Source organism: Sinohyriopsis cumingii, chromosome 15 (genome assembly GCF_028554795.1).
Source record: "Sinohyriopsis cumingii isolate HCF-2022 chromosome 15, ASM2855479v2, whole genome shotgun sequence".
Lineage (NCBI taxonomy): Eukaryota > Metazoa > Mollusca > Bivalvia > Unionida > Unionidae > Sinohyriopsis > Sinohyriopsis cumingii.
The window spans coordinates 120,731,301-120,753,150 of record NC_142975.1 but is presented as its reverse complement, the minus strand read 5'-3'; the positions used below and the strand labels follow the sequence as shown (position 1 = coordinate 120,753,150).

Below are 21,850 nucleotides of genomic sequence, written 5' to 3'. Positions count from 1 at the left end.
GTCTCTTTATTTTTCCTTGTTGTTCAAGCCCCGTCTATGCTAGTAACCTCCTTTGTATCTATTGTTCTTCCCTGGGTCTTTCCACACAAAATATATTGGCCGCCATGCATAGCCTATCATGTGCTGAAATGGCATTAAACCCACAAAACCAAACCAAACTGTGCTACAAACATTATATCAGTCCCGCATGATATGTGCTTTTTGATTATATTGTATGGTCGTGTGTCTGCTGTTACGATTCTAGATCTAAAACTTAGTAGCTAAAAGGAGCGAAAGAAAATGGTTAGTAATATCAACAAACACTTAATTTATCTAAGCTACAAAAGGAAATGTTAACAAACACTAATAGTACCATGAATTAGATCTCAAATAATCATAAATGTCCTATCAAACGTCCAAACGTTTAGAACGTTTTGAACGAATTCCCATAGTCTTCAGTGTTCTCATATACCAATAGTCTTGAATGTCCTGATCTATCAATAGTCTTGAATCATGATGTACCAAGTCTCGAATGTCATGATGTAACATAATGATGAAATACAGAATATCTTTGAATGAGTTCTCAATTATTCCAACATAATTTGTTAATCCCAAATCAATGAGAACTTAGAAATTCCAATTAGTCGATTAATTAATTCCTCTTAAATTATATCTGAATACAAAGTGTTCATGATTCCACGAACTGATCCTAAAACAGGAAGGAACGATTTGTTTACAAAACCTCTATTTATACATATTTCATTTGAACTTCAACGCAATAGTATTTTCGAAAAAAACTAATGGAAATTTCCACTAACTCGTAAGCGATGTCATGTCTTGGACTATTCAAATAAACATCTTGTTTACCAATTACAATGATGACAACAAAAATATCCGGTATGCAAAAGGTCTATCGACAATCCTCAATCACTGGATAAAGAAATCAAGCACACAGTATAAGTTAAATACAACTCAGCTCATATATTATCTTTAGCACAAGATATATGTTGTTTACGCCCATATGAGAAAGGTCAAGGTCAATGAGAACTTAACGACTACTAATCCTCCGGCATTTGTTTGGCGATCTGAACAAATAAAACTATATTATTCACTATACTAAAAGTGCGAAAACATTAGAACCAGAATAGAAATTGGTGGGAAAAAAGCAGAGGATAGACTGTTTCGGGATGCCATGATTGGCTGATAAGTTTGCAATTTCACGGTGTGTGTCTGTGTGTGCGTGTGTGTGATTCGGATTTTTAACGTAGCTTTAACAATTTTTTCAGTCCTATCGCAACGATGTCTAAGTTTATAAGTGATTTCTGGCACTGGGGAATCATGCCGCAGACATGTAGCATCATGTCGCATCCAGTCACAAAATCCTGACACCAGGCCGACCAATCCTAACATTCACCTCTCAATGCTAAACACCAAGTGATGCAGATGTCAGTACCATTTTTATAAGTCTTTTATGATTTAGCCGGGGTTCGAACCTGAAACCTCCCGCATCCGATGCGAATGCTCTCACCACTTAGGCCACTGGAGCGGTGTTTGTTTTTGTAATCTTGTTTATAATGTACGTATGTCCTTATGTGTTAACTAATATTATAAAGCGCTTAATGCTTCTTAAGATTAAGGCCTGTACTAAGTCCTCGTTATTATACTAATGAGGAAAAGGAGAGGAAAATTGCATTCCAAAACTGGTCCTGTTATTTATTAATTGAGACGTGGTGGAGAAAAGGTTCTAATGATGCGATGTCATTTTTTTATTATTATTTACTAGCTTGGTTTAGGAACCCCAGTAGTTAAAGAAGCAACTTATTCCTGAGATGCAGAATACGTGTCACAAGTCTGAAGCCCCTGTAGTTAAAAACAGCTGCGGCTCGTAGATCGTCGCAAGCATGGGCGAAAATCCGTCACTCTTTTTCTCATCCAGTGCTACCTGCGACAGATATGCATAAACAAAAGTGGGTTATCAAAATATTACAATGCAACAATCTCTTCCACCTCATCTACAAAGTGCCCTTTAATCGATAAACAAGTGTCTGGCTTTGGATGATAAACTTTCATTGACCCATTCCGTCAGCATGAAAGGTCATGTGGGGCAACTTTCGGACAAAATTTACTCTGACAAATGGTTACGCAGCATAAGGCACATTCATAAGAGACAAGGCAATCTCACTGTAGGCAGCTGCATGTGAGAAAAAGGTGAGCGGCTTGAGACTATGTGGCAGAGGAAATCGTCTTGTCAGTGTTTGATGCCACATTAATGAGTGAAATGGTCGAAAGAAACATCCTTGTCAATGTCCAATACCACATTGATTAGTTAGAAGGTCATAAATTTCAAAGACCCTTATGTGATTGTAAGTTCTTAAAGTTCAGATTATATTTGCATACATTTAGTTGCAAGAACATTATGCATATGTTTTCTCTGTGTGTGTGTGTGTGTGTGTGTGTGTGTGTGTGATTTGGATTTTTAACGTAGATTTAACTTTTTTTTCAGTCATATCGCTACGATGTCTGCAGTGTGACAGTTTATAGTGATGTCCAGCACTGGGGCATCATGCGGCAGACATGTAGCATGATGTCCCACCCAGTCACATTATCCTGACACCAGGCCGACCAGTCCTAACACGACCTCTGAATGCTGAGCACCAAGCGAGTCAGCTGTTAGTACATTTTTGTAAGTCTTTGGTATGACTCGACCGGGGATCTCGACCTCCCGCATCCGAGGCGGACGCTCTAAGCACTAGGTCATCGGAGCGGTATATGTTTTCTGTTGAATTTGTTCAAAGTTTGTTCAGCCGTTTTTGAAAACCCGGTTAGATGTGTCTTAAGTTTTCAGTAATGACGGCCACATTTTATGGTCAACCGACATCATTTGTACGTTTGTACGGATTTTAAAGACTTTAAACGTTATGTGTTTTGGGATCAAATTTGGCCAAATACTGTTGATTATTTGTTTTTAAGAAATCGTTTTTTATTTTATTTTCAGTGATGGATTTATATGAAAGTAGATTTCCACCATTTTTGCAAATGTTTTTCCAATTTCAGGAACGGGGGACATATTTGATAACGTATAGTCATAATGTGTAGATAATTTAAAAGGCCCTGTAGTAAGTATGATTCCTTTCAAATTTGGTCAAATCCTGCATATCTTTTAGAAGTTATTTAAATTATATATAAAAGAAACCAAGAAGATCAGAAAAAGACAGCCATGCACAAATCAAATTACCTTTTGCAGCCAACACATTTTCTTTTAAATAATTCTCTAAATTTGCTTAGTAGCCTATAACAACTACTATAACAATGAAATATCCGGGATATAAATTGTGCTTATATTAATTTACATAAAATAACAGATGTCTCATCGATTTCAATGTCAATAAAAATATTTTCCAGCATAAGTTGAAATAAACTAGTTGAAACAATAAATTTAAAGGTTTAATTCCTGTAGAAACAGCCATGTAACGTTTTGCAAACACAACGGTTTTTCTGTTTTATTTGCTTATGTTTTGTATTTGCCTTTGAAAAGACCCTTTAAGAGTCGAAAGCGCTCAGCTAGTTAGATACTAGTTTTGCACTGTTCTTTGTCAGGTTATTGCATTTATCTTAATCATTCCCTGACACACATGATCCATTGCTGGATCCAGTGCACTTGGAAGGACTGTTATTCGCCAAACGATTTGTGTGTGTGTGTGTGTGTGTGTGTTTCTGAAGTAACGACACCCATAATTTATGGCTAAGTGGCATCATTTATACAAATCTGAAACGCCTTCATGGCAAAATGCTCTAGGCTATGATTGGTTTGATTTTGAATTGGTCAAGCGTTTTTTCTTGGTGTGTGTGTGTGTTTGTCACAGTGTGTGTGTGTGTGTGTGTGTGTTTTAGAAGCAGTTGAAAATAGCGATAGTCAGGAGCAAATGAGGAATGTAGTGCTGCTTATGCATTTATCCAAGTTTGCCTGCAATCGCTCCAAAAGTGACATACGTCTGATCTGAAAGAATGAAAATGCTATTGGAAACATTAAAAAGTTCATTTCAAATGACCTTGATCTCGATTCGGGACAGCTAAAGACGATACAGAAGGCAATTCCTTATTGAATGCTTAAATCTAAATATGAAAAAAGACTCCACGAGGAGTTTAAGGTGTAGTGTCGTATAATGTAAACAAAGTTTAAGCAAGCGCTTATCAAATGCCGACAGCGACAACCCAATCGCCGTTGGGATGAATAACGCTTCCGTGTCGCATTTACAACAGAGGGTGATACAAGAATGGAAGTTATTTATTATATTTGTATTTACTCGATACATATTGCAAATCCCAAAAGGTACGTGATTTTTAAGTGTCAATGATAACACATGGGCACCCGCGGGGGGTGGGGGGGGGGGGAGGGGGCGATTTCACCTCCAAGCATACTTTGGCCTTCATCCGTAAAATTGTATAGCTGACCACTACAAGTTTGCCCCCGCCCCTAACCCAACCACCCGCCCCCCGCGAAAATAATTCTGCAGACGCCCTTTGATGAAACCAGGAAAATAAAATTATGTCATCAAAATATAGTTTCCATATTTAAAAGTGAGTAGGCAATAAAATTGCACAATAGATTTATTTTGTCCCCTCGACAGAACAGAACATGCACTGCTGCAAATTAAACAGGTTGAAAAGTTTGTGGGCTGATAAACTGTTTGATATTATTTAACAAATTATAGAAACATTAACACACAATGACTCATGACTCAATACTGCTAAATTCAAAGGTTCTATTTATGTTGTTCCATTTTCAGTTCGTTTTATTATTTTTCCACCATTAGCAATGGTATTTCTACACTTTGGCAAAGAACAAATATTTTCGGAAGTAGGAACCAATGAAACAGTGCTAATGCCAAGACTTAAGATCAATGCCTAGAGAAATCATGACAATTTTCACCCTGATTTGCCACCTACCACTACACTTGCCAGACAATATTCACTCTGATTTAACACCTACCGCTACTCTTGCCAGACAATATTTACCCCGATTTGACACCTACCACTACACTTGCCAGACAATATTTACCCCGATTTGACACCTACCACTACACTTGCCAGACAATAACCATCTTGATGTTACACCTACCACTTGCCTATGTTACACCTACTAAACAACAAGGCTATAAATGGGCTACATGTAACAACAAGCACAAATTAAAAAGTAACAACTTTTATTTTGCCTGAATAAATTGTAAAAATAATGTATCTTATCAATAATACAAGCTTTTATACAGTCAGTCATTGCCCGGAAAAAATGTGCATGGCACATACTTGTCATTAATAAACTTATTAATACAGAGTTCTGGACAACAAAAAAAATATTACAAGTAACAATAGAAATTCTTAAAACTTCTCTCTGTCTCCTATCTCTCTCTCAACAACAATCATACCAAAACAAACATAACTAAATACAAGTATTCTCTTTCTAAACAACCATCTTTACTAAAACAAAGAACTTAACTAAATACAAGTTTCATGGAACTACAGATGAATATACAGTGAATGCAAATAATTAAAGCAAATAATTTTTCAAGTCACGCTTAGTACTGAACAATGTATATTTTTAACTAAAATGGATTTTTAAAAATACTAAAATGTATATTTTTAACTAAAATCGAATACTCTAAACCACCTAATTTGCACAAAATTATGACATAATATTGCATACTCATGTGAAAGATTAATAAGCAATTCAGAAGTCCATGCCAGTAATCAAAGTAATACAAAAATCTGGGCCAGTTATCAAAGTAATGCACAAGTATGTCCTAGTTATCAAAGTAATACAAAAATCTGTGTCAGTTGTCAAAGTAATACAGAAATCCATGCCAGTAATCAAAGTAATATAAAAATGTGCCAGTTATCAAAGTAATATAGAAATACATGCCAGTTATCAAAGTAATGCAGAAGTACGTGTCAATTATTGAAGTAATACAGAAATCCATGCCAGTTAAAAACCGATACAGAAATCAAGGTCAGTTATGAATGCAAAAATATGTTCCAGTTATCACAGTAATACAGAAAACTGTGCCAGTTATCAAAATACAGAAATCCATGCCAGCAATCAAAGTAATACAGGAATCCATGCCAGTAATCAAAGAATACAAACATCTGTGCCAGTTATCAAAGTAATGCTGAATCTAAACAAAACTGAAAATGATGCTAAAGAACAAAACCTTTATATTTCATAGAAAAATCTAATCATGGTTCATACAGCCACACAAAGTTGTTTTCAATGACTTCCAAAAGTTTACATGGAGCATTGTTTCTTATGGATACTGAACTTTCTTCAAATACTGTTTAGCTTATCACTGCATACATAGAAATAAATGTAGAAAAAATATGTAACTGATAATGAAGTGCAGAGCTACTGGAAACTGTCAATACCATGAGTTGTCTGGTCCACAAAATTTGATTCCATTTTATTTATTTATTCATAAATGGACAATTTAAATAAAAATTAAAATTGATATATTTTCATCAGTTCAACATTCTGTTTTCCCAGAGATGCAGGTTCTGCAAGGCAAACCCTCATGTTTGTACAAACCATTTGTATTATGTGTCATATTTAAAATATACTTGATGACAGTTTAAATTTTCTGATCTGTACCAGTACATAACTTTCTAATTACTTAACTCATTAATCAAAAAGAAATTGTGTCTAGATAACAAAAATATTTAGAATGAACGAAAATTGGTGAACATTTCACTGGGTTTATATAATGACAAAAATCAAAATATATGACTAGAAATGTTTAATTTTTAGGAAATTGCTTCCCTGAGTTAGTCTTGTTAATTTCATTATGTGCTGTACTAATAGTACTTGTAGAAGAAAAAACATCTGGCACATCTCTGCTCAATAAAAATTCTAGCTGAATTCAAAACTGGTTGGCATGCATTGACTATATAAAGTCTCTTTAAAAACATAAACAAATGCAGTGTTTTGAACAATGACACAAGGCATTAAGTTTTACAATACAGGTACATGTACAGTCAAATCTATCGTAGCTCTGTTAAGCTGTCATGATTGGAAGCAGAAAAAAAGTGGTATTTAATGTCAAATGGCTATAAATATAAATGTCATCTACAATCTAGTTGATGGCAGCACGATAATATATAGCTGTATAAAACAGGTGATTGCTAAACAGATGTAAGCTTTCATGAAAAGTCTGACTACCTGTTGAATGAAAGAAGAAACTGATAACGAAAGAAGAACCTTTGATTAACTTCAGAGATGGTCCAACTACACGATTAGTTGGGCCTCTGTAACCTATTTGCATTAAAGGTCATCTACCTTAATAGCTGACTTGCTTAAAATTACTGTCTAAGTACATGTCAAATAATACAGGAAATATTCTAAGGCAATTCCGACAATACAGGACTTGATAAATGATGTTCAGGAGAAGCTACATTTCTACAGCATGTGGTAATAACGAGCAACAATACTAAGCAGGGTCTAATCTACAACTGAAAATGTAAAGGGGAAAAATGGGAAGGAACATGTTTCCTGAATACTGGGGGATTTTATGAAGAAATAATGGTGTGGCTTCAACACATTTGTGAATTATGTCAATTTTCTTTAGCACAAATCCTTGACAGAAAATGTCAAGAATCCTGAAATTGCACACCTAAAAATTGACTTGGTACAGTGAAGGCACATAATACTGATTAGGAAATAAGTACTATACAAGCCAGTGCTGATGAATGGGTACAGTAACAATGGTAATATAAAATTAATAATACAATAGATAGCACAGAAATGGAATAAAACAATGAAAAGTATTGAAAAATGGACTAATGTAGTGTACAGTATCATCAAACAAAGTAATATACTATATAGTATCAACAAATTAGCATACTAAACTGTATCATCAATACAGTAACATACCATACAGCATCATCGACATATTAATGTACTCTAATGTATCACAAATATAGTAATATACTATACAGTATCATCAAAACAGTAAAATACTATACAGTATCACTGACATAGTAATATACTCTAATGTATCAACACAGTAACATACTGTACAGCATCATCAACATAGTAACATACTGTACAGCATCATCAACATAGTAATATACTACACAGTATCATCAACATAGTAACATACTACACAGTATCATCAACATAGTAACATCCTTTATTATATGCTCATTTTTTCCCCATTAACTTTACATTGTCAGAATCGTTCAATATTCCCCGATACTGAACGCACGCAACAATACACATATAGCATTCATGTGAATAAAGCAACTACTTTCTATTGTAAACAAACAATGACGCAGACGCACTTTTGATTTGTAAACAAATCATATACACTCGCGTAAGAGGCTCTTTACGTTGTGGTTGTTTAAATTTGTTTCTAAATGCACTAAAACATGTTTCGTGGACTGCAATAAAACCAAGCTGTTTTGGCACATTCCGCGTTGATACAATGTTACGGATTTAGGCTAGCTACATTATATAAAAGACGGAAGATTATGTCCTTACAAATAACATACAAGTGACAAGGCATCTACTGTCTTCTTTATCTGGTGATAAGAATGGCAAAATAAAATATACTTACAGTTTTACATCCTGAATTTCCTCAAAAATGTTTTTTCTTAATTATGCAAATTCGAATTACGTGAGCCATGTCATAGGTTTTCAATCTGGATTACACATTTCGAAATTATGCTGTAATTTCGATGATAAGTGCAATTGCATCCTCCTTACTGCACTCAAAATGAAATAAGCATCAAATTCCATAGTGTCCTTTTGATAACTGCAATTGAAAGACTTCATATTTTTCCCACGTTATGATTTCAAACATTCAATGACAGAAACAGAAACACATTTGCAGACGTAAACACGCTTCTCCCACACCACTTCAATCCGATGTATTTCATGTATAATTTGCACTGATAAATCCAGTCCAAAATCACAAACTTTTGTCAAATCGAAACAAAATACCAAAATATATTCATTCCAGATCAAATGGAAAAGTTGTTGCAATGCGCATTCATTCACAATGACTGCAAATTTCAATTTTAACTAGACACGACATTTTCTTTCAAAAGTTATGTCAAGCACGCGACTAAGTTCAAATTTATCTGGGCGCAGTTATGTGCGCATTAATAATGATGTCATTGTGTAATGACAAATCTGCGCTTGTGTATTTAGTTTGGAATATGGCATTCATTCATTTACATTGTTTCTTGCAGTCTATTTTGTTTATATAATTAAACCTTAGGTAGAATAAAAAAATGAGCATATAATAAAAAGGTTACTGCATTTGTGTGGGAAAATATGAACTCGTTTTGTCGGAAGGATATAATGCACTCACACGTTCGTGCAGTATTCCATCCAAAAACTCATTCATATTTACCCATACAAATGCAGTAACCTATAAGTACAGTATCATCAATATAGTAATATACTGTACAGTATCATAAAAATAGCAGCATACTCCACAGTATCATCAACATAGTAACATACTGTAAGTAAATTATAACAGGAAATGTAAAAACATTAGCAAACATTATGCTTTATAATTACATACATGTACACAATATCGCAATTAACTATATAACTGTATTAATGATATAACAAGCATAACTAACTTTTTAGCTTATAATCAATTAAATAATCTGACAAGTAAAAATTGTGCATTTGTTTTACATAGTATTTCTACTGTAATCACAGTTGTGCGTTTGAGTGAAATATCAGTTTCAGGCTTCATTTATTGTGTATGTTGCCATATTTACATCTGACAATCATTTTCACACATAGCTCCACCAGGCCTAAAATAGATCACATTTTAATTAAAAAGTCTGGAACTATTTTCTATCATTCTCAAAAAGTCAGTCATCAGCATCATAAAATTTCAAATGGTTCCCTGGAACAACTACCTTCACATGCACATATGGTAAAACCTAAGTTCTGGTCCCAAATGCAATTTAATTCCACATGCACAGATCTTTTCTCTTATTCAATAAATAATTAGTGATTCCAATGCCACCTCCAATAGCAAAACGTACAAAGTTGTCCCCAACTAAAGGTCCTAGAGCATACAGCCCTAGTTCAGACATGCACTGATAAGAGAATGGATCAATGTCAATTGGATTGTGTTTGCTCTCTATTGGCCTTTTCCTTACCACACCAAGATTTCGCCCGTCTTGTGTTAGGTATGAGAGATCTGGGCGAGATCCAATGAGAATGGCTGCATAAGAGTAACCAAGGGAGATAACTTCATTGTCTTCCTTGGTCTCAGAACAAAGCAGTACCTTATCCTTCCCAAATTCTTTTATTTGATATCTTGAGAAAGGTTTGTACAATGAGTTTTGCTCCAAGCCTTTCATCATCAAGTATACTTGATGATATTCTGGATACATGTTCTGTGGCAGTTTGCGTAAGATTAGATTTGAGTCATTTGGCCCTCGTCGGAAAGCATGTATAACCTGGATATTATTCTGTAGGGCCATCAGTATGGCATCTGCTGCACTCAATCCTGCACCAACAACCAAAACTGGATCAGAATTTGCTGAGACTTTCTTTTCATTTAACACAGATTCAAACTCGTGTAATGAATGCACTACATTGGAACGGCTTTCGCCAGGAACACCCAACCGGTTTGGGATGTCAAATGTTCCTGATGCAAGTACAACATTTGGAGCTGTCATAAAAAATTCTTCGCGCAAAGGTTCTTCAGATTCACCATTGCCATGGTAACTAAGCTTATATCCTCTGACTTCCCAAAGATACTGATGATTTTTTGAGCCAGATTGTTCCATTTCGCCATTTTCCTTGTCAGCACTTTGTTGTGTGTAGCAAACCTTCTGGATTGATGTCACAGTGTGATAGTCATAAAAGTGTTTCTGCAATTTATTCTTCTGTACAAAGTGTGTGTAGTAATTCCGGACATCAGCCATGGTTGCTCTATTCATACAGGATTCTACACCATCATCGGACCTGGAAAAATGTTGACATGCTTAAAAGTGGTTTTGAAATATGGGTATAACATAGAAAAAAAATGTTTTCTTTGCTGCATAAACTGAATTACAATTCAAGGTTATCTTAATAATGGCCTCCTTATACATGCCGGTCTTTCTCACAAATTATGAAATACATTAAATCATTAAACCATACAAGTGTCTTTAACCTTCAACCATGTTACACTAGTGGCTGTAAAAGACTTTATATTAAACTCAACAGGCTACAAGAAACCTTAAATGTTTCGACCTTTATATATTTTATATATATTGTTTCAAAATGACTATCAACTGCCACAATAGTGACTCTGGCCACTGCTAGCACAAATAAAAACATGGATCACCTAAATAAAAGTAGTTGGTGTATGTTTTATTTTTTCTGATGAAAATACAAAAAATTACAGAAAACCCACAATTTTATGCAAAAGGTGCAACATGAAAAACTACTCACACCAAGTATCATTAGACCTCATCAAGGTGTTTAGCACAAGCAAATGAAAACTTTAACCAAAATGTTAACACCAGTTTTCTACGACTCAGACCTAGACCCAAACATGGGACTGAGCAAATATGTCCCCAAATTAACTGTCTGTTTCAAAATGATTCTTGCTAAGTACAGTGAAAATCTAATGAAAGGGGTTTAGGAAAAAGGTGCAAATGAAAACACTGAAGTAAAATCTTGACAATTTGCTGTTGAGACTGAAACCCATGGAAAAGCAACTGCTCATCTCTCTCACTTCCTACTAATGCTTGTTTGACAATAAAACCTTCAATGTCTCCATACAAAACTAAAATCACATTTTAACAATAAACAGATCAGACATGGAGATACAAATATATTTAGATAAGTTTATGTTGCCATGGTGACTGGCATATCTGACATTTTGCTACATTTACTGAAAGATAGAAAATGTCAGAAAAACGTGTACATTCATATAATGCAGCTTTAATTATAAATGCCTAATGAAGTCACTAATTATGACTGTTTGAAAAGAATTCCTAATGATTTTGAAGGGGTAGGTGGCCATGTATGCAAGATATTTATACCTCCTGTGTTTGCTGAGCCAGTCTTGGAAGGACATGGAGGGGAGTTCCATCCAGCCCCCCAAACTAAGGGTTTGCATGCCTCCATCCATCATCTGTCAAAAACAATCACATGACATGTACGGCAAATAGATAGCAAAGAGTTATATTATATTATATTATATTATGTATTACACTATATCATATTAATTATATTTTAAGACTTTAGAAATCATTCTATTACATAGTAAAACTTCAGTCACATACGATCTTTACGGTACATAGTAGGACTAATCTTACATGTTTATATTGAACTGTATGAGTTATGTTACATGTCTAGGCTGTATACTGGGACTCATGTTACATGTCTAGACTAATACCGTGGGGCTTGTGTTACATGATGAAAAACTACATAATAGAAATCATGATGTGTATCTACACTGTATACAGTAGGATTCATGTTACATGTCTACAGTGTATACAGTAGGACTCAGTTTACATGCCTAAACCATATACAGTGGAACTCATGTTACATATCTAGACTGTATACAGTGGGACTTGTGTTACATGACTATAATGAAGACAGTAGGACTCAATTTACATTATGTATTACACTATATCATATTAATTATATTTTAAGACTTTAAAAATCATTCTATTACATAGTAAAACTTCAGTTACATACGATCTTTACGGTACATAGTAGGACTGATGTTACATGTTTATACTGAACTGTAGGAGTCATGTTACATGTCTAGGCTGTATACTGGGACTCATGTTACATATCTAGACTATATACAGTGGGACTCTTGTTATGTGTCTAGAATGTATACAGTGGGACTCATGTTACATGTCTACAATTTAGACAGTAGGACTCAAATTACATGTCTTGACCATATACAGCTATCTAGACTGTATACAGTGGGACTCTTGTTATGTGTCTAGACTGTATACAGTGGGACTCTTGTTATGTGTCTAGACTGTATACAGTGGGACTCTTGTTATGTGTCTAGAATGTACAGTGGGACTTGAGTTAAACTTTGCTATACATAAAGAATACAAGCAGTCACAAAGAAATATTAAGTTTTAAATGCATCATTCATTTAAATGAATTAAATTTAAAACACTTGTTCAACCTGACTGAAATCGCAATCTGCTTGTAACATGTATATCTGATAGGCACTGATAAACATTAATGTTTTGCCAACCCTCCAAATTCATGTTCTTTTTTAAGTAGCCAATCTGAATAAGTACTGCATTTGGCATTAAGGAGAGTTATCCAAAAAACCTAGATGTTCCAAATAAAGTTTTTTACTTTCATTAATGTGAAAACTATAACCATGATCTAGTGAAAAGGCCAACAAAAGCTCACATCAATGTCAGTCAGAACTCCAGAGTCAATAATCTAGGCATTAATCAAATAAAACCTGGTAGAACTGTAATATCAATCTCAGATTTAAAACATAACTGAATTGAGGTATAATTCTTTTATTAATCTCAAATTTAGAACATGATTTTGAACATTTTAAACTCTGAAAATATTACCAAGCATTTTCAAATGAATCTGACATAAATAATAAAACCAGTGTTTTTGTCTAAAGTCCAAGTTTCATATCTATAAATAGCACATATTAATACAAATTCTCACACTGATAAAATGTACAAAATGTTTTTTTTATGTACACAACAATTTAAAGGTAAATGCAATTTGATAATCTGACTGTATAATAGTTAGATTGGAAATGTTGCTCCTACCTGCCAAGCACCACCTGGCCTATTCTTGCCCAGCACCACATGGGGAATGTCATATTGTGGCTCCTCTTTCCAGGACAGGACTGATGGGTTATCTGCCCCTAGATCAGCATCTGGATGGCAGAGGGAGTCAAACAACACGGCAACAGGATTATGTGATCTTCCCTCTAGTCCCTCACACAGGTACTCCAGATTCTAAAATTGAAGAAAAAAAAAATATCTAAAAAGATATATGGAAATAGATGCAAGAAAATAAATGACAAGGGTTTTATTTTAAAGACATTTTTATTTTAAAAACATTAACATTTTTAATACATAAAAAGGTACTTACAATAACATAACTGAATAAGGGGCAGGAGAACCAACTTACTCTACAGCACTGCAGTAGTGACTTTTGCTTTGCATCTTGGCAGTCTAGGTTGGATTCCTATTCCAGCCATGTTATCACTACATTAATGGGAAACTACTACTCTCAGACTTGTTACCTGAATATTTTTAATTGATTTGCTTTTAATGGTGTGAGTAGACCTTAGTAAATAGCTATGGTACTGAATTCACACTGTAATGATCTTGTCAAGACTGATCAAGCAGCCATGGTGTCATCTGCATAACCATCACAGCAGTTCATACGCTTAATTTTTTAACGATAATAACAATTATGGACTGAGTGACACACGACTTGGGAAAAAACTGGTTCATTTTTTACTCATATTCATAAAATACCACGTATGTGATAATCTGTGACAGATCTAATCACAATCGTAATACATGAATGTACTTAGGGCTCTCTCTCATACGCAGATGGGAACATGCATATGTAAGATGGAGCATTTCATTGCAAGAGACACTGTAAAACACGGCAATAGTTCCAGTTACATATCACAGATACAGGACACAATCTCCCTCTCTCTAGATTGGAGGGTGAAGGAGCTACACAAAATATTTTAAAGGGACCAAGGAATTGTAGTATATAATGTACTAGTTGTACTAATGAAACATAATCTTAATTGTTTCTATCGATCTTCCTCCCTCTTTGTTTCTATCTACCTCCCTCTCTCTCTCACATTCCCTCATACAAACATGATCTCTTCCCTCCCTCTCTCACACACATTCACTCACACATTCATGATCTCTTCCCCTCACTCTCTCTCACACACAATGATACTCATAACACACGGATTCAACTTTGATTCCTCATAATATCTGTTCATTTTACCTGATCAATGATGGATTCCGACTTTCCTAGTTTGCGCAGCTTGTTGTACAGGTAGGAATTAGGGTGTGGCAGCCCATTGTAATATGGCCTGTTTCCAGACAACAGAAAGGACAGGCAGATTGCTGATGGCCCATTACCTGAAGGCAAAGTCATTAACTCAATATTACACCTCAAAATGATTCTGTACAGAAAATTTCAAACTTAAATATAGATTCTAATACACTTTTATAAATACGCAGTAAACTGTAAAGGTCACTGATGTGACAACTTTGTTCCTCATCATCGGATGTTCCTTTTATAAGCAATTCTTCTGAAAGCTAATCCTATAAATAATAAATAAAAATAAAAATAAATGTGAACATGTATTAACCCTTACAATTAATTTTTTATATAAAAAAATCAAAATTTACAAATGGAAATGAATTCGTATTGCACCAACTCAAATGAATCATATTCTGTAATTGGGAAATGTTATCACACGGTGTTGTCTGGTGGGGTATAACTGGTGAGAAGCAGAGATGAAGGCAGAATTTTAATATTATGCTATAAGACACTGAAGCATGACAAGAGCACCTGCTGGAACAAGTGTAATGCTCCGTATTTTTTTTTTTTTATATATTAAATTATTTCTATAGCTAATGATCCAAGAAGTCAAAATCACTTAAAAAATTAATAGACTGGTGTGTGCTATCTTGTGCCACTCTTAGTTGAATATCCGTCCACATGTAAAGTTCATTACATACAAGCATATTGGAAAAAGTACCATGCAATTAACTGCCCATAAATTAATAACTGACCAAGTATTTAAAAGATTAATCAAATTTGCATCAGTGATCATATACTCTGTATTCAATCAAATTAATTCTATCTTACACTCTTTTCAAAACCAGAAATGAAACAAATGTGACCTTCGACCCCTTCCATATTGAAAAGCAAATTTTTTAAAAATATAACATGGGTAGCAAATATCATTACCCATTTCTTTTGTTTTGGTCAAGAAAATTCAAACATATGGTTATCAATCCCTCTTGAGGTAACTTTCCACTGTGAAATTTGCATACACTATTAACTTTCACCACAATAATTGATTTTGCACACTCAAGTCTCCACTTTGTTCCTCCCAGCATACATACTCTCAGTATAAATTTAGCAGCATTTCTTTATGTTCATAATGTGCTTTTTTGACTGTGGCTCATGCTAAATAAAATCAATAAGGCATTTCTATCAGCCAATGAAATCAATCATCTTGTGCTTCCTTGGCAGCAAGTACCCTCTATTTAGTTAGCTTTGGGTGTACTCAGTTAAGCCACACAGAAATGAACTCTTATCATCCTTTATATTTCTTTCTGGTGTCTTTTAATTTACCCTATAGACATGATAGTGGTAATTTTTATAATACCACAGAAAAAAGAATACAGGTCAATGATGCAATAGCATCGCTGAATATTAATAAATACCCCCAAAAATGTGTTTGTTGGTCAGTGTATTTATGAGTGCATGAAACAATTTGGCACTTTGAACACTGTAGACTTGAACAGTTTGTATATAACAGGCAGGGTGCGGATCCAGGTCTTAGGTGTTCACAGCTAGGTGACTGATGTGTGAAGATGAACATACTGATCCCAATTCTATTATAAATGGGTCTAATTTTGATATTCAATTAATGTATCCCTTTGTTATTATTATATTACAGCAACAGTGATATAAATGAAAACAAAAAACAAGACAAAGTTGAATATTCATATTTTACGCAATGTAGTAAGTTAAGAATGTAAGATAAATGGAGTAGAAAGTTAAACCTACCCACAATAATAACTTCAGTGTGGACACTGTTGGATTTGTGAACAATTTCTTTTGCAGCTGACATTTTCTCTTCTTGTTTTATAATCCTCACCCACCCCTACATTGTGCAAGAAATCTTTATTTCTGATCTTTTAAAATTCTAGAGTTATGCCATCAGAGATCTCTTCTACAACTTGCTCTTTTTCCCCAATTCTGTCAGTTGTTCTATTGCAACACAGGATCTGTGATCAGCTGTGAAAAGTACCAATTTAGTCAACTTATCACCCTTTCTGGCTTGTTCTTGTGCAAGTAAATTCACTGAAGCTCCCAACTGCAAAGAAAAAGTTATATTTTGACTAGTATATTTTCTCCCATATTGTAAATAAATACTGCAGTATTACTTATGGGACTCTAAAATATAACGTCTTTCCTCACCATATGTGAGGCAGTGATGACCGACAGACCTATTTAAAATAGAACTGATAAATCTAAATGGAAAAATACAGGCAGTGATGACTTTTAAAATTTATTTTAAATTCCATTGTAAAAGCTAAATGGAAAAATACACATGCAGACAACTCTAATAGAACAATTTTTTTTTAATACCACTGTAAAATCTCAATGAAAAAATACACACATTAACAACTCTGAAAGACCAATTCTGAATACCACTTACCACTGCAACATCTCAGTGGAAAAATACACACAATGACAACTCTGAAAAACCAAGTTTGAATACCACTGGCAAACCAATTTTGAATATCACTGTAAAATCTCAACAGAAAAATACAGGTAGTGATGATTCTGACAGACCCATTTTAAATACCCATCTAAGGTCCAAATGGAAAAATACTGGTACTGATGATTTTTCTGACCAATTTTAAAAACCATGCACCCCCATCCCACAACACACTGAAAATACCAGGAACTTAATCGTCCAAGAGAATGTAAATGCTGTACTACCAAGAACCTGTTATTACATATTTATGTGCCAAGTGGTCTAAAGCGCTCTCCATCACGGATCACTGCCATCTCACCTCAATCTGCGTGGGTTCGAGTCTTGGGCTCGACCAATGTGGATATGTGAGAATGCTTGCTGGTAGCTTCTCGTGTGTCGGTGGTTCTTTCCACGGTTCTTCCTTCACCATTAATATTGGCCACCATGTATAGCCTATCTTGTGCTGAAAAATGGTGTTAAACCCTATAACAACCACAGGTGCTTGACGCAAGCTTGATGTTAAGAAAAAAATAATAATCTAAAGGAAAAAAATCATACAGAGTGACAAAAATACCTTAGATTACCCCGATGACCCGTTCTGACATAGGACCCTCTCTATCATAATATATATTAAGATAGAGAGGGTCCTATGGAAAAAATGTACGGCTATCAGTTGTGGAGAAAATGTGAAGGCCGCAGTGGATAACCTGAGTCTGTATTTGTTGTCATTATTTAAATTGTAAGCAGTGATTTGTCTGAGCCATTTGCTGTCCTTTGAAACATTACATCAGTACTTGAATATGTTGTTGTTGTTATCACAGGTGCTCGACACGAGCTTGATGTTAAGAAAAAAATAATAATCTAAAGGAAAAAAATCATACAGAGTGACAAAAATACCTTAGATTACCCCGATGACCCGTTCTGACATAGGACCCTCTCTATCATAATATATAATATAATATATATATATTATGATAGAGAGGGTCCAATGTTATCCACTGCGGCCTTCACATTTTCTCCACAACTGATAGCCATACATTTTTTCCAGATCGTTCAACAGGTCATGGGAGTTTATCCAGGTAAAGAATGTCGTACTAGTACACGTAGTACACATCATGATTTAGCAATTTCAAAATGCATCATCATCTCTCCCATTTTAAGAAAGCTGAGATCTCAAGATCTTTTAAAATATTCTTAAAATATTCTGCTTTTCATAAAATCAACTAAAATTATCAATGAACAGTAATAGTTTTATTGCCTAGTTCTAATGCCTCTTCAACTACAACATACAATTTAAAAAAACCCATCTTGTAATGTTAAATTTAAAAAATGCACTAGACTTTACAAAATTAAAAAGTGTGAAAATTACAAGGTCCATAAGAATGAAGCATTAAATAAATGTCTTAATATTGCTTTCCAAGTAATTAAGGTTCTTACAAGTTAACGTAATTCCTGCTGAAAGAGTCTACATGATACTGATAACATCATCTAGCAGTCAATTGCATCTACCTGTGTATCAAACACAACCAAAAACAAAACATAATCAAATAAAAAAACATGAACCCAGATCTAGTGTCACGTAATATTCAGACAGATCGGGATCTATGCTGTTAGCTTTACTTCATAAACAGAATGAACATAGACCCAGATCTACTGTCACATAATATTTAGACAGTTGATTTCAAAAAATTCCCCGAGACCAACTTCCGAATTAGAGAAAACGGCTGATATTTTAGAAGAAACGAACTTTTTAAAAAAAAAAAAAAGAAATACAAAAAAAGGAAAATGTGTTTCTAAAATGAAGTATAGATGGGTCATTTTGTTCTTCACAGCCGCTATAATATTAAGATTATTCAAATTTTAAAATAGACTAACATCCACTATGCTGTTAAACCTTCCAGAGACCATACAACATAATGTAACATGTATAATTCAGTAACCTGTTCTGATAAAAGTTCTGTAAAGGCTAGGTCAAATACTGAATCAACCAATCCCAGACAGTATTTACCTGATTAATGGCTATATTTAGTCATTGGCTCGTACTACTAAAATATGTGATCAATGGAGAGAAAAATGCAAGCTTCGAGTATGCTATAACAGAGTCATAATTCAGAACTAGGAACTAGGCTAGGTGCTGTAATGATTCTCCTTTACAACTCTTCTGTTGTAGTCTTTTTTTTTTTTATCCTACTGGCGAAGCATGATTACTCGATCACTAGATCACAACGTGATACACATTCAAGTGTCGACATTTTCTCTGTTGGCCTCTTCCACTTTAATGTCTGCTAAAATATCTGAATAATGACCTTAAACAAAAGCTCAGATCTGCATATTGTGGACAGTTTTAATTGCAAGCACTTTCGTTTAAAGATTTATACGCATTAATAATCTGTACTATATTAAACTGACGTCGTCTACTGATAAAAAATCATGTCAGGGTCATCACCTCGTACACGATTTTTTCTTCTGTCAAGTGCAGCATGTAACAAATGACAGACAACAGGAAATAAAACTTGTGCCAAAAAAACACATTTGCTTATGACATAGTCAATCAAGCTCAGCTGCATAAAGCAATCAATATTAACTAATTAATAATTAATTAATATTAATCAAGTGCTTGCAAGAATTAAATTATCAAAGTCAGACTGGTGAGCAAAACAAATTAATACTTTTAAGTGATATGTCTTCGAGCTGAGTTCACATACCATCTCTAGTGGAGTATATGTCCAACTCCAAACAATATAGATTTACCATTGCATAATTATAACCTTATATATGCACACATATGTATCTGGACTATATATATATATATATATATATATATATATATATATATATATATATATATATATATATATAATTGTAAAAAATTAAAAGTCACAAATGAAAGAATTTTCTGTAATCTTGCAATTCACTGATGACTAAAATATACATAAGCTGCAATGACGAATTCTGGCAAGTGTCTATGATAGGTTCAAGTCTATTTTAAGCAAATGCCACATTTGCAACTTGAGAAATTTCTGTATAGTTCTACCATGGCATAAAAGTCTCATTCTATTCTTGGAACTGGGCAATAGTTAGATTCATTCTATTTTCTACTGTGTAGGTCAATGTGATCATGTAGGGACATTTATTCAAAGTAAACAGTAAGTATTGTTATAAAATTTAATACTAAAATTTAAAGGTGTGTGCAATCAAATTCTAAAAATATTACACCATTACTGAAATAGTCGGTGTTGAATACAGGCATGAACTGTATGACTTTTACAAATTCTCATAGAATAAATAAAAAATTGCATTAAATTTGTGTGTCATGTTTTCAAGCCATGCCACTTTCTTTGTGAAACTTCCTTTTGACAAATTTCAACCTATTCTGTTAAATTGTCACGTCTAGTTTGAATCCTGTGAACGAACTATATAATGATTCTTATAAATGATACTGAAATAAACTCTGAAAAAATAAATTGTTTAAAAAATTGATAACATGCGGTACGTCTTACATTTTAACACTATGTCCAACCATAATCCACAGCCCTGCGATGCCAAAAGTTACGTAATTTACAAAACTGCAAAATTAAATTGACTGTGATATAAATACTTACCCCTAAGACAGATAACGCTGATCTGATAGATCACTGTTCTCTCGACCTTTAAATTGTTGGATTTGTCTAAATGTGAAATGCCGGCAGTTACGTTCAATGTACTTATTAGGCATACATTTATATCATTCACCTACCATGACCGTCTAGATCTTTCTATATTGTAACGACGGATCTCATTGGACAAAGGTTGATGAAGGCCACCAGGCACGTGGATGTTTATTTTAATAGCAATTTCTATTGGAGAACATATACAGTAAAACACGTAATGTTCCAAATCATTTACCTTACTATGTGCAAGGTATGAGGCCTTGAGACGGGACACCCAATTTACATTCCACACGCACTTCATTCAGGGGAAACTAATATGTACACTAGATTGGTGTGTGAATACAATAGTTTCCTCCCGAATCAAGTGCTTGTGCTGAACTCCAACCTCAAAAAAAGAAAAAAAAAGAAAAGGAAATTGGTATTATTAGAAGGTACTAAAGTGCTTGGGGCGCCCGTAGAATTATGGTGGTGGGGCCAACATGTAGCGGTCAGCTATTAAGTTTTACGGATGTAGCCCCAACTATGTTTACAGATAAAATCATGGGTGGGATGGAGCAGCAGAGGGGACGAACAGACCGACTTTGGGAGCGTCCAAAAACCGAAATAAGGCTTCTAACTAAAAATATTTCGAGCTGAACATTTGCTTGAGAACTCCGCTTAATTAGAAAACTCGCGAGATTACAAAAAAAAAATAAAAAAAAAATGAACCAACTTGAGGTCATG

General features: G+C 34.3%; 1 protein-coding gene across 1 annotated transcript; it reads right to left on the bottom strand.

The window, feature by feature from the left end:
• Positions 1 to 5,166: 5,166 nt before the first annotated feature.
• On the bottom strand, positions 5,167 to 21,220 carry LOC149782606 (oxidative stress-induced growth inhibitor 2-like). The gene is made up of 6 exons (XM_089934084.1): positions 21,080 to 21,220; positions 16,781 to 17,090; positions 14,978 to 15,114; positions 13,765 to 13,956; positions 12,034 to 12,125; positions 5,167 to 10,966 (listed from the first exon to the last, which is right to left on the bottom strand). Exons 2-6 carry the CDS (start codon positions 16,842 to 16,844, stop codon positions 9,955 to 9,957), a joined length of 1,497 nt encoding a protein of 498 aa, XP_089790210.1. The 5' UTR covers positions 16,845 to 17,090; positions 21,080 to 21,220; the 3' UTR covers positions 5,167 to 9,954.
• Between the last annotated feature and the right edge of the window lie 630 nt (positions 21,221 to 21,850).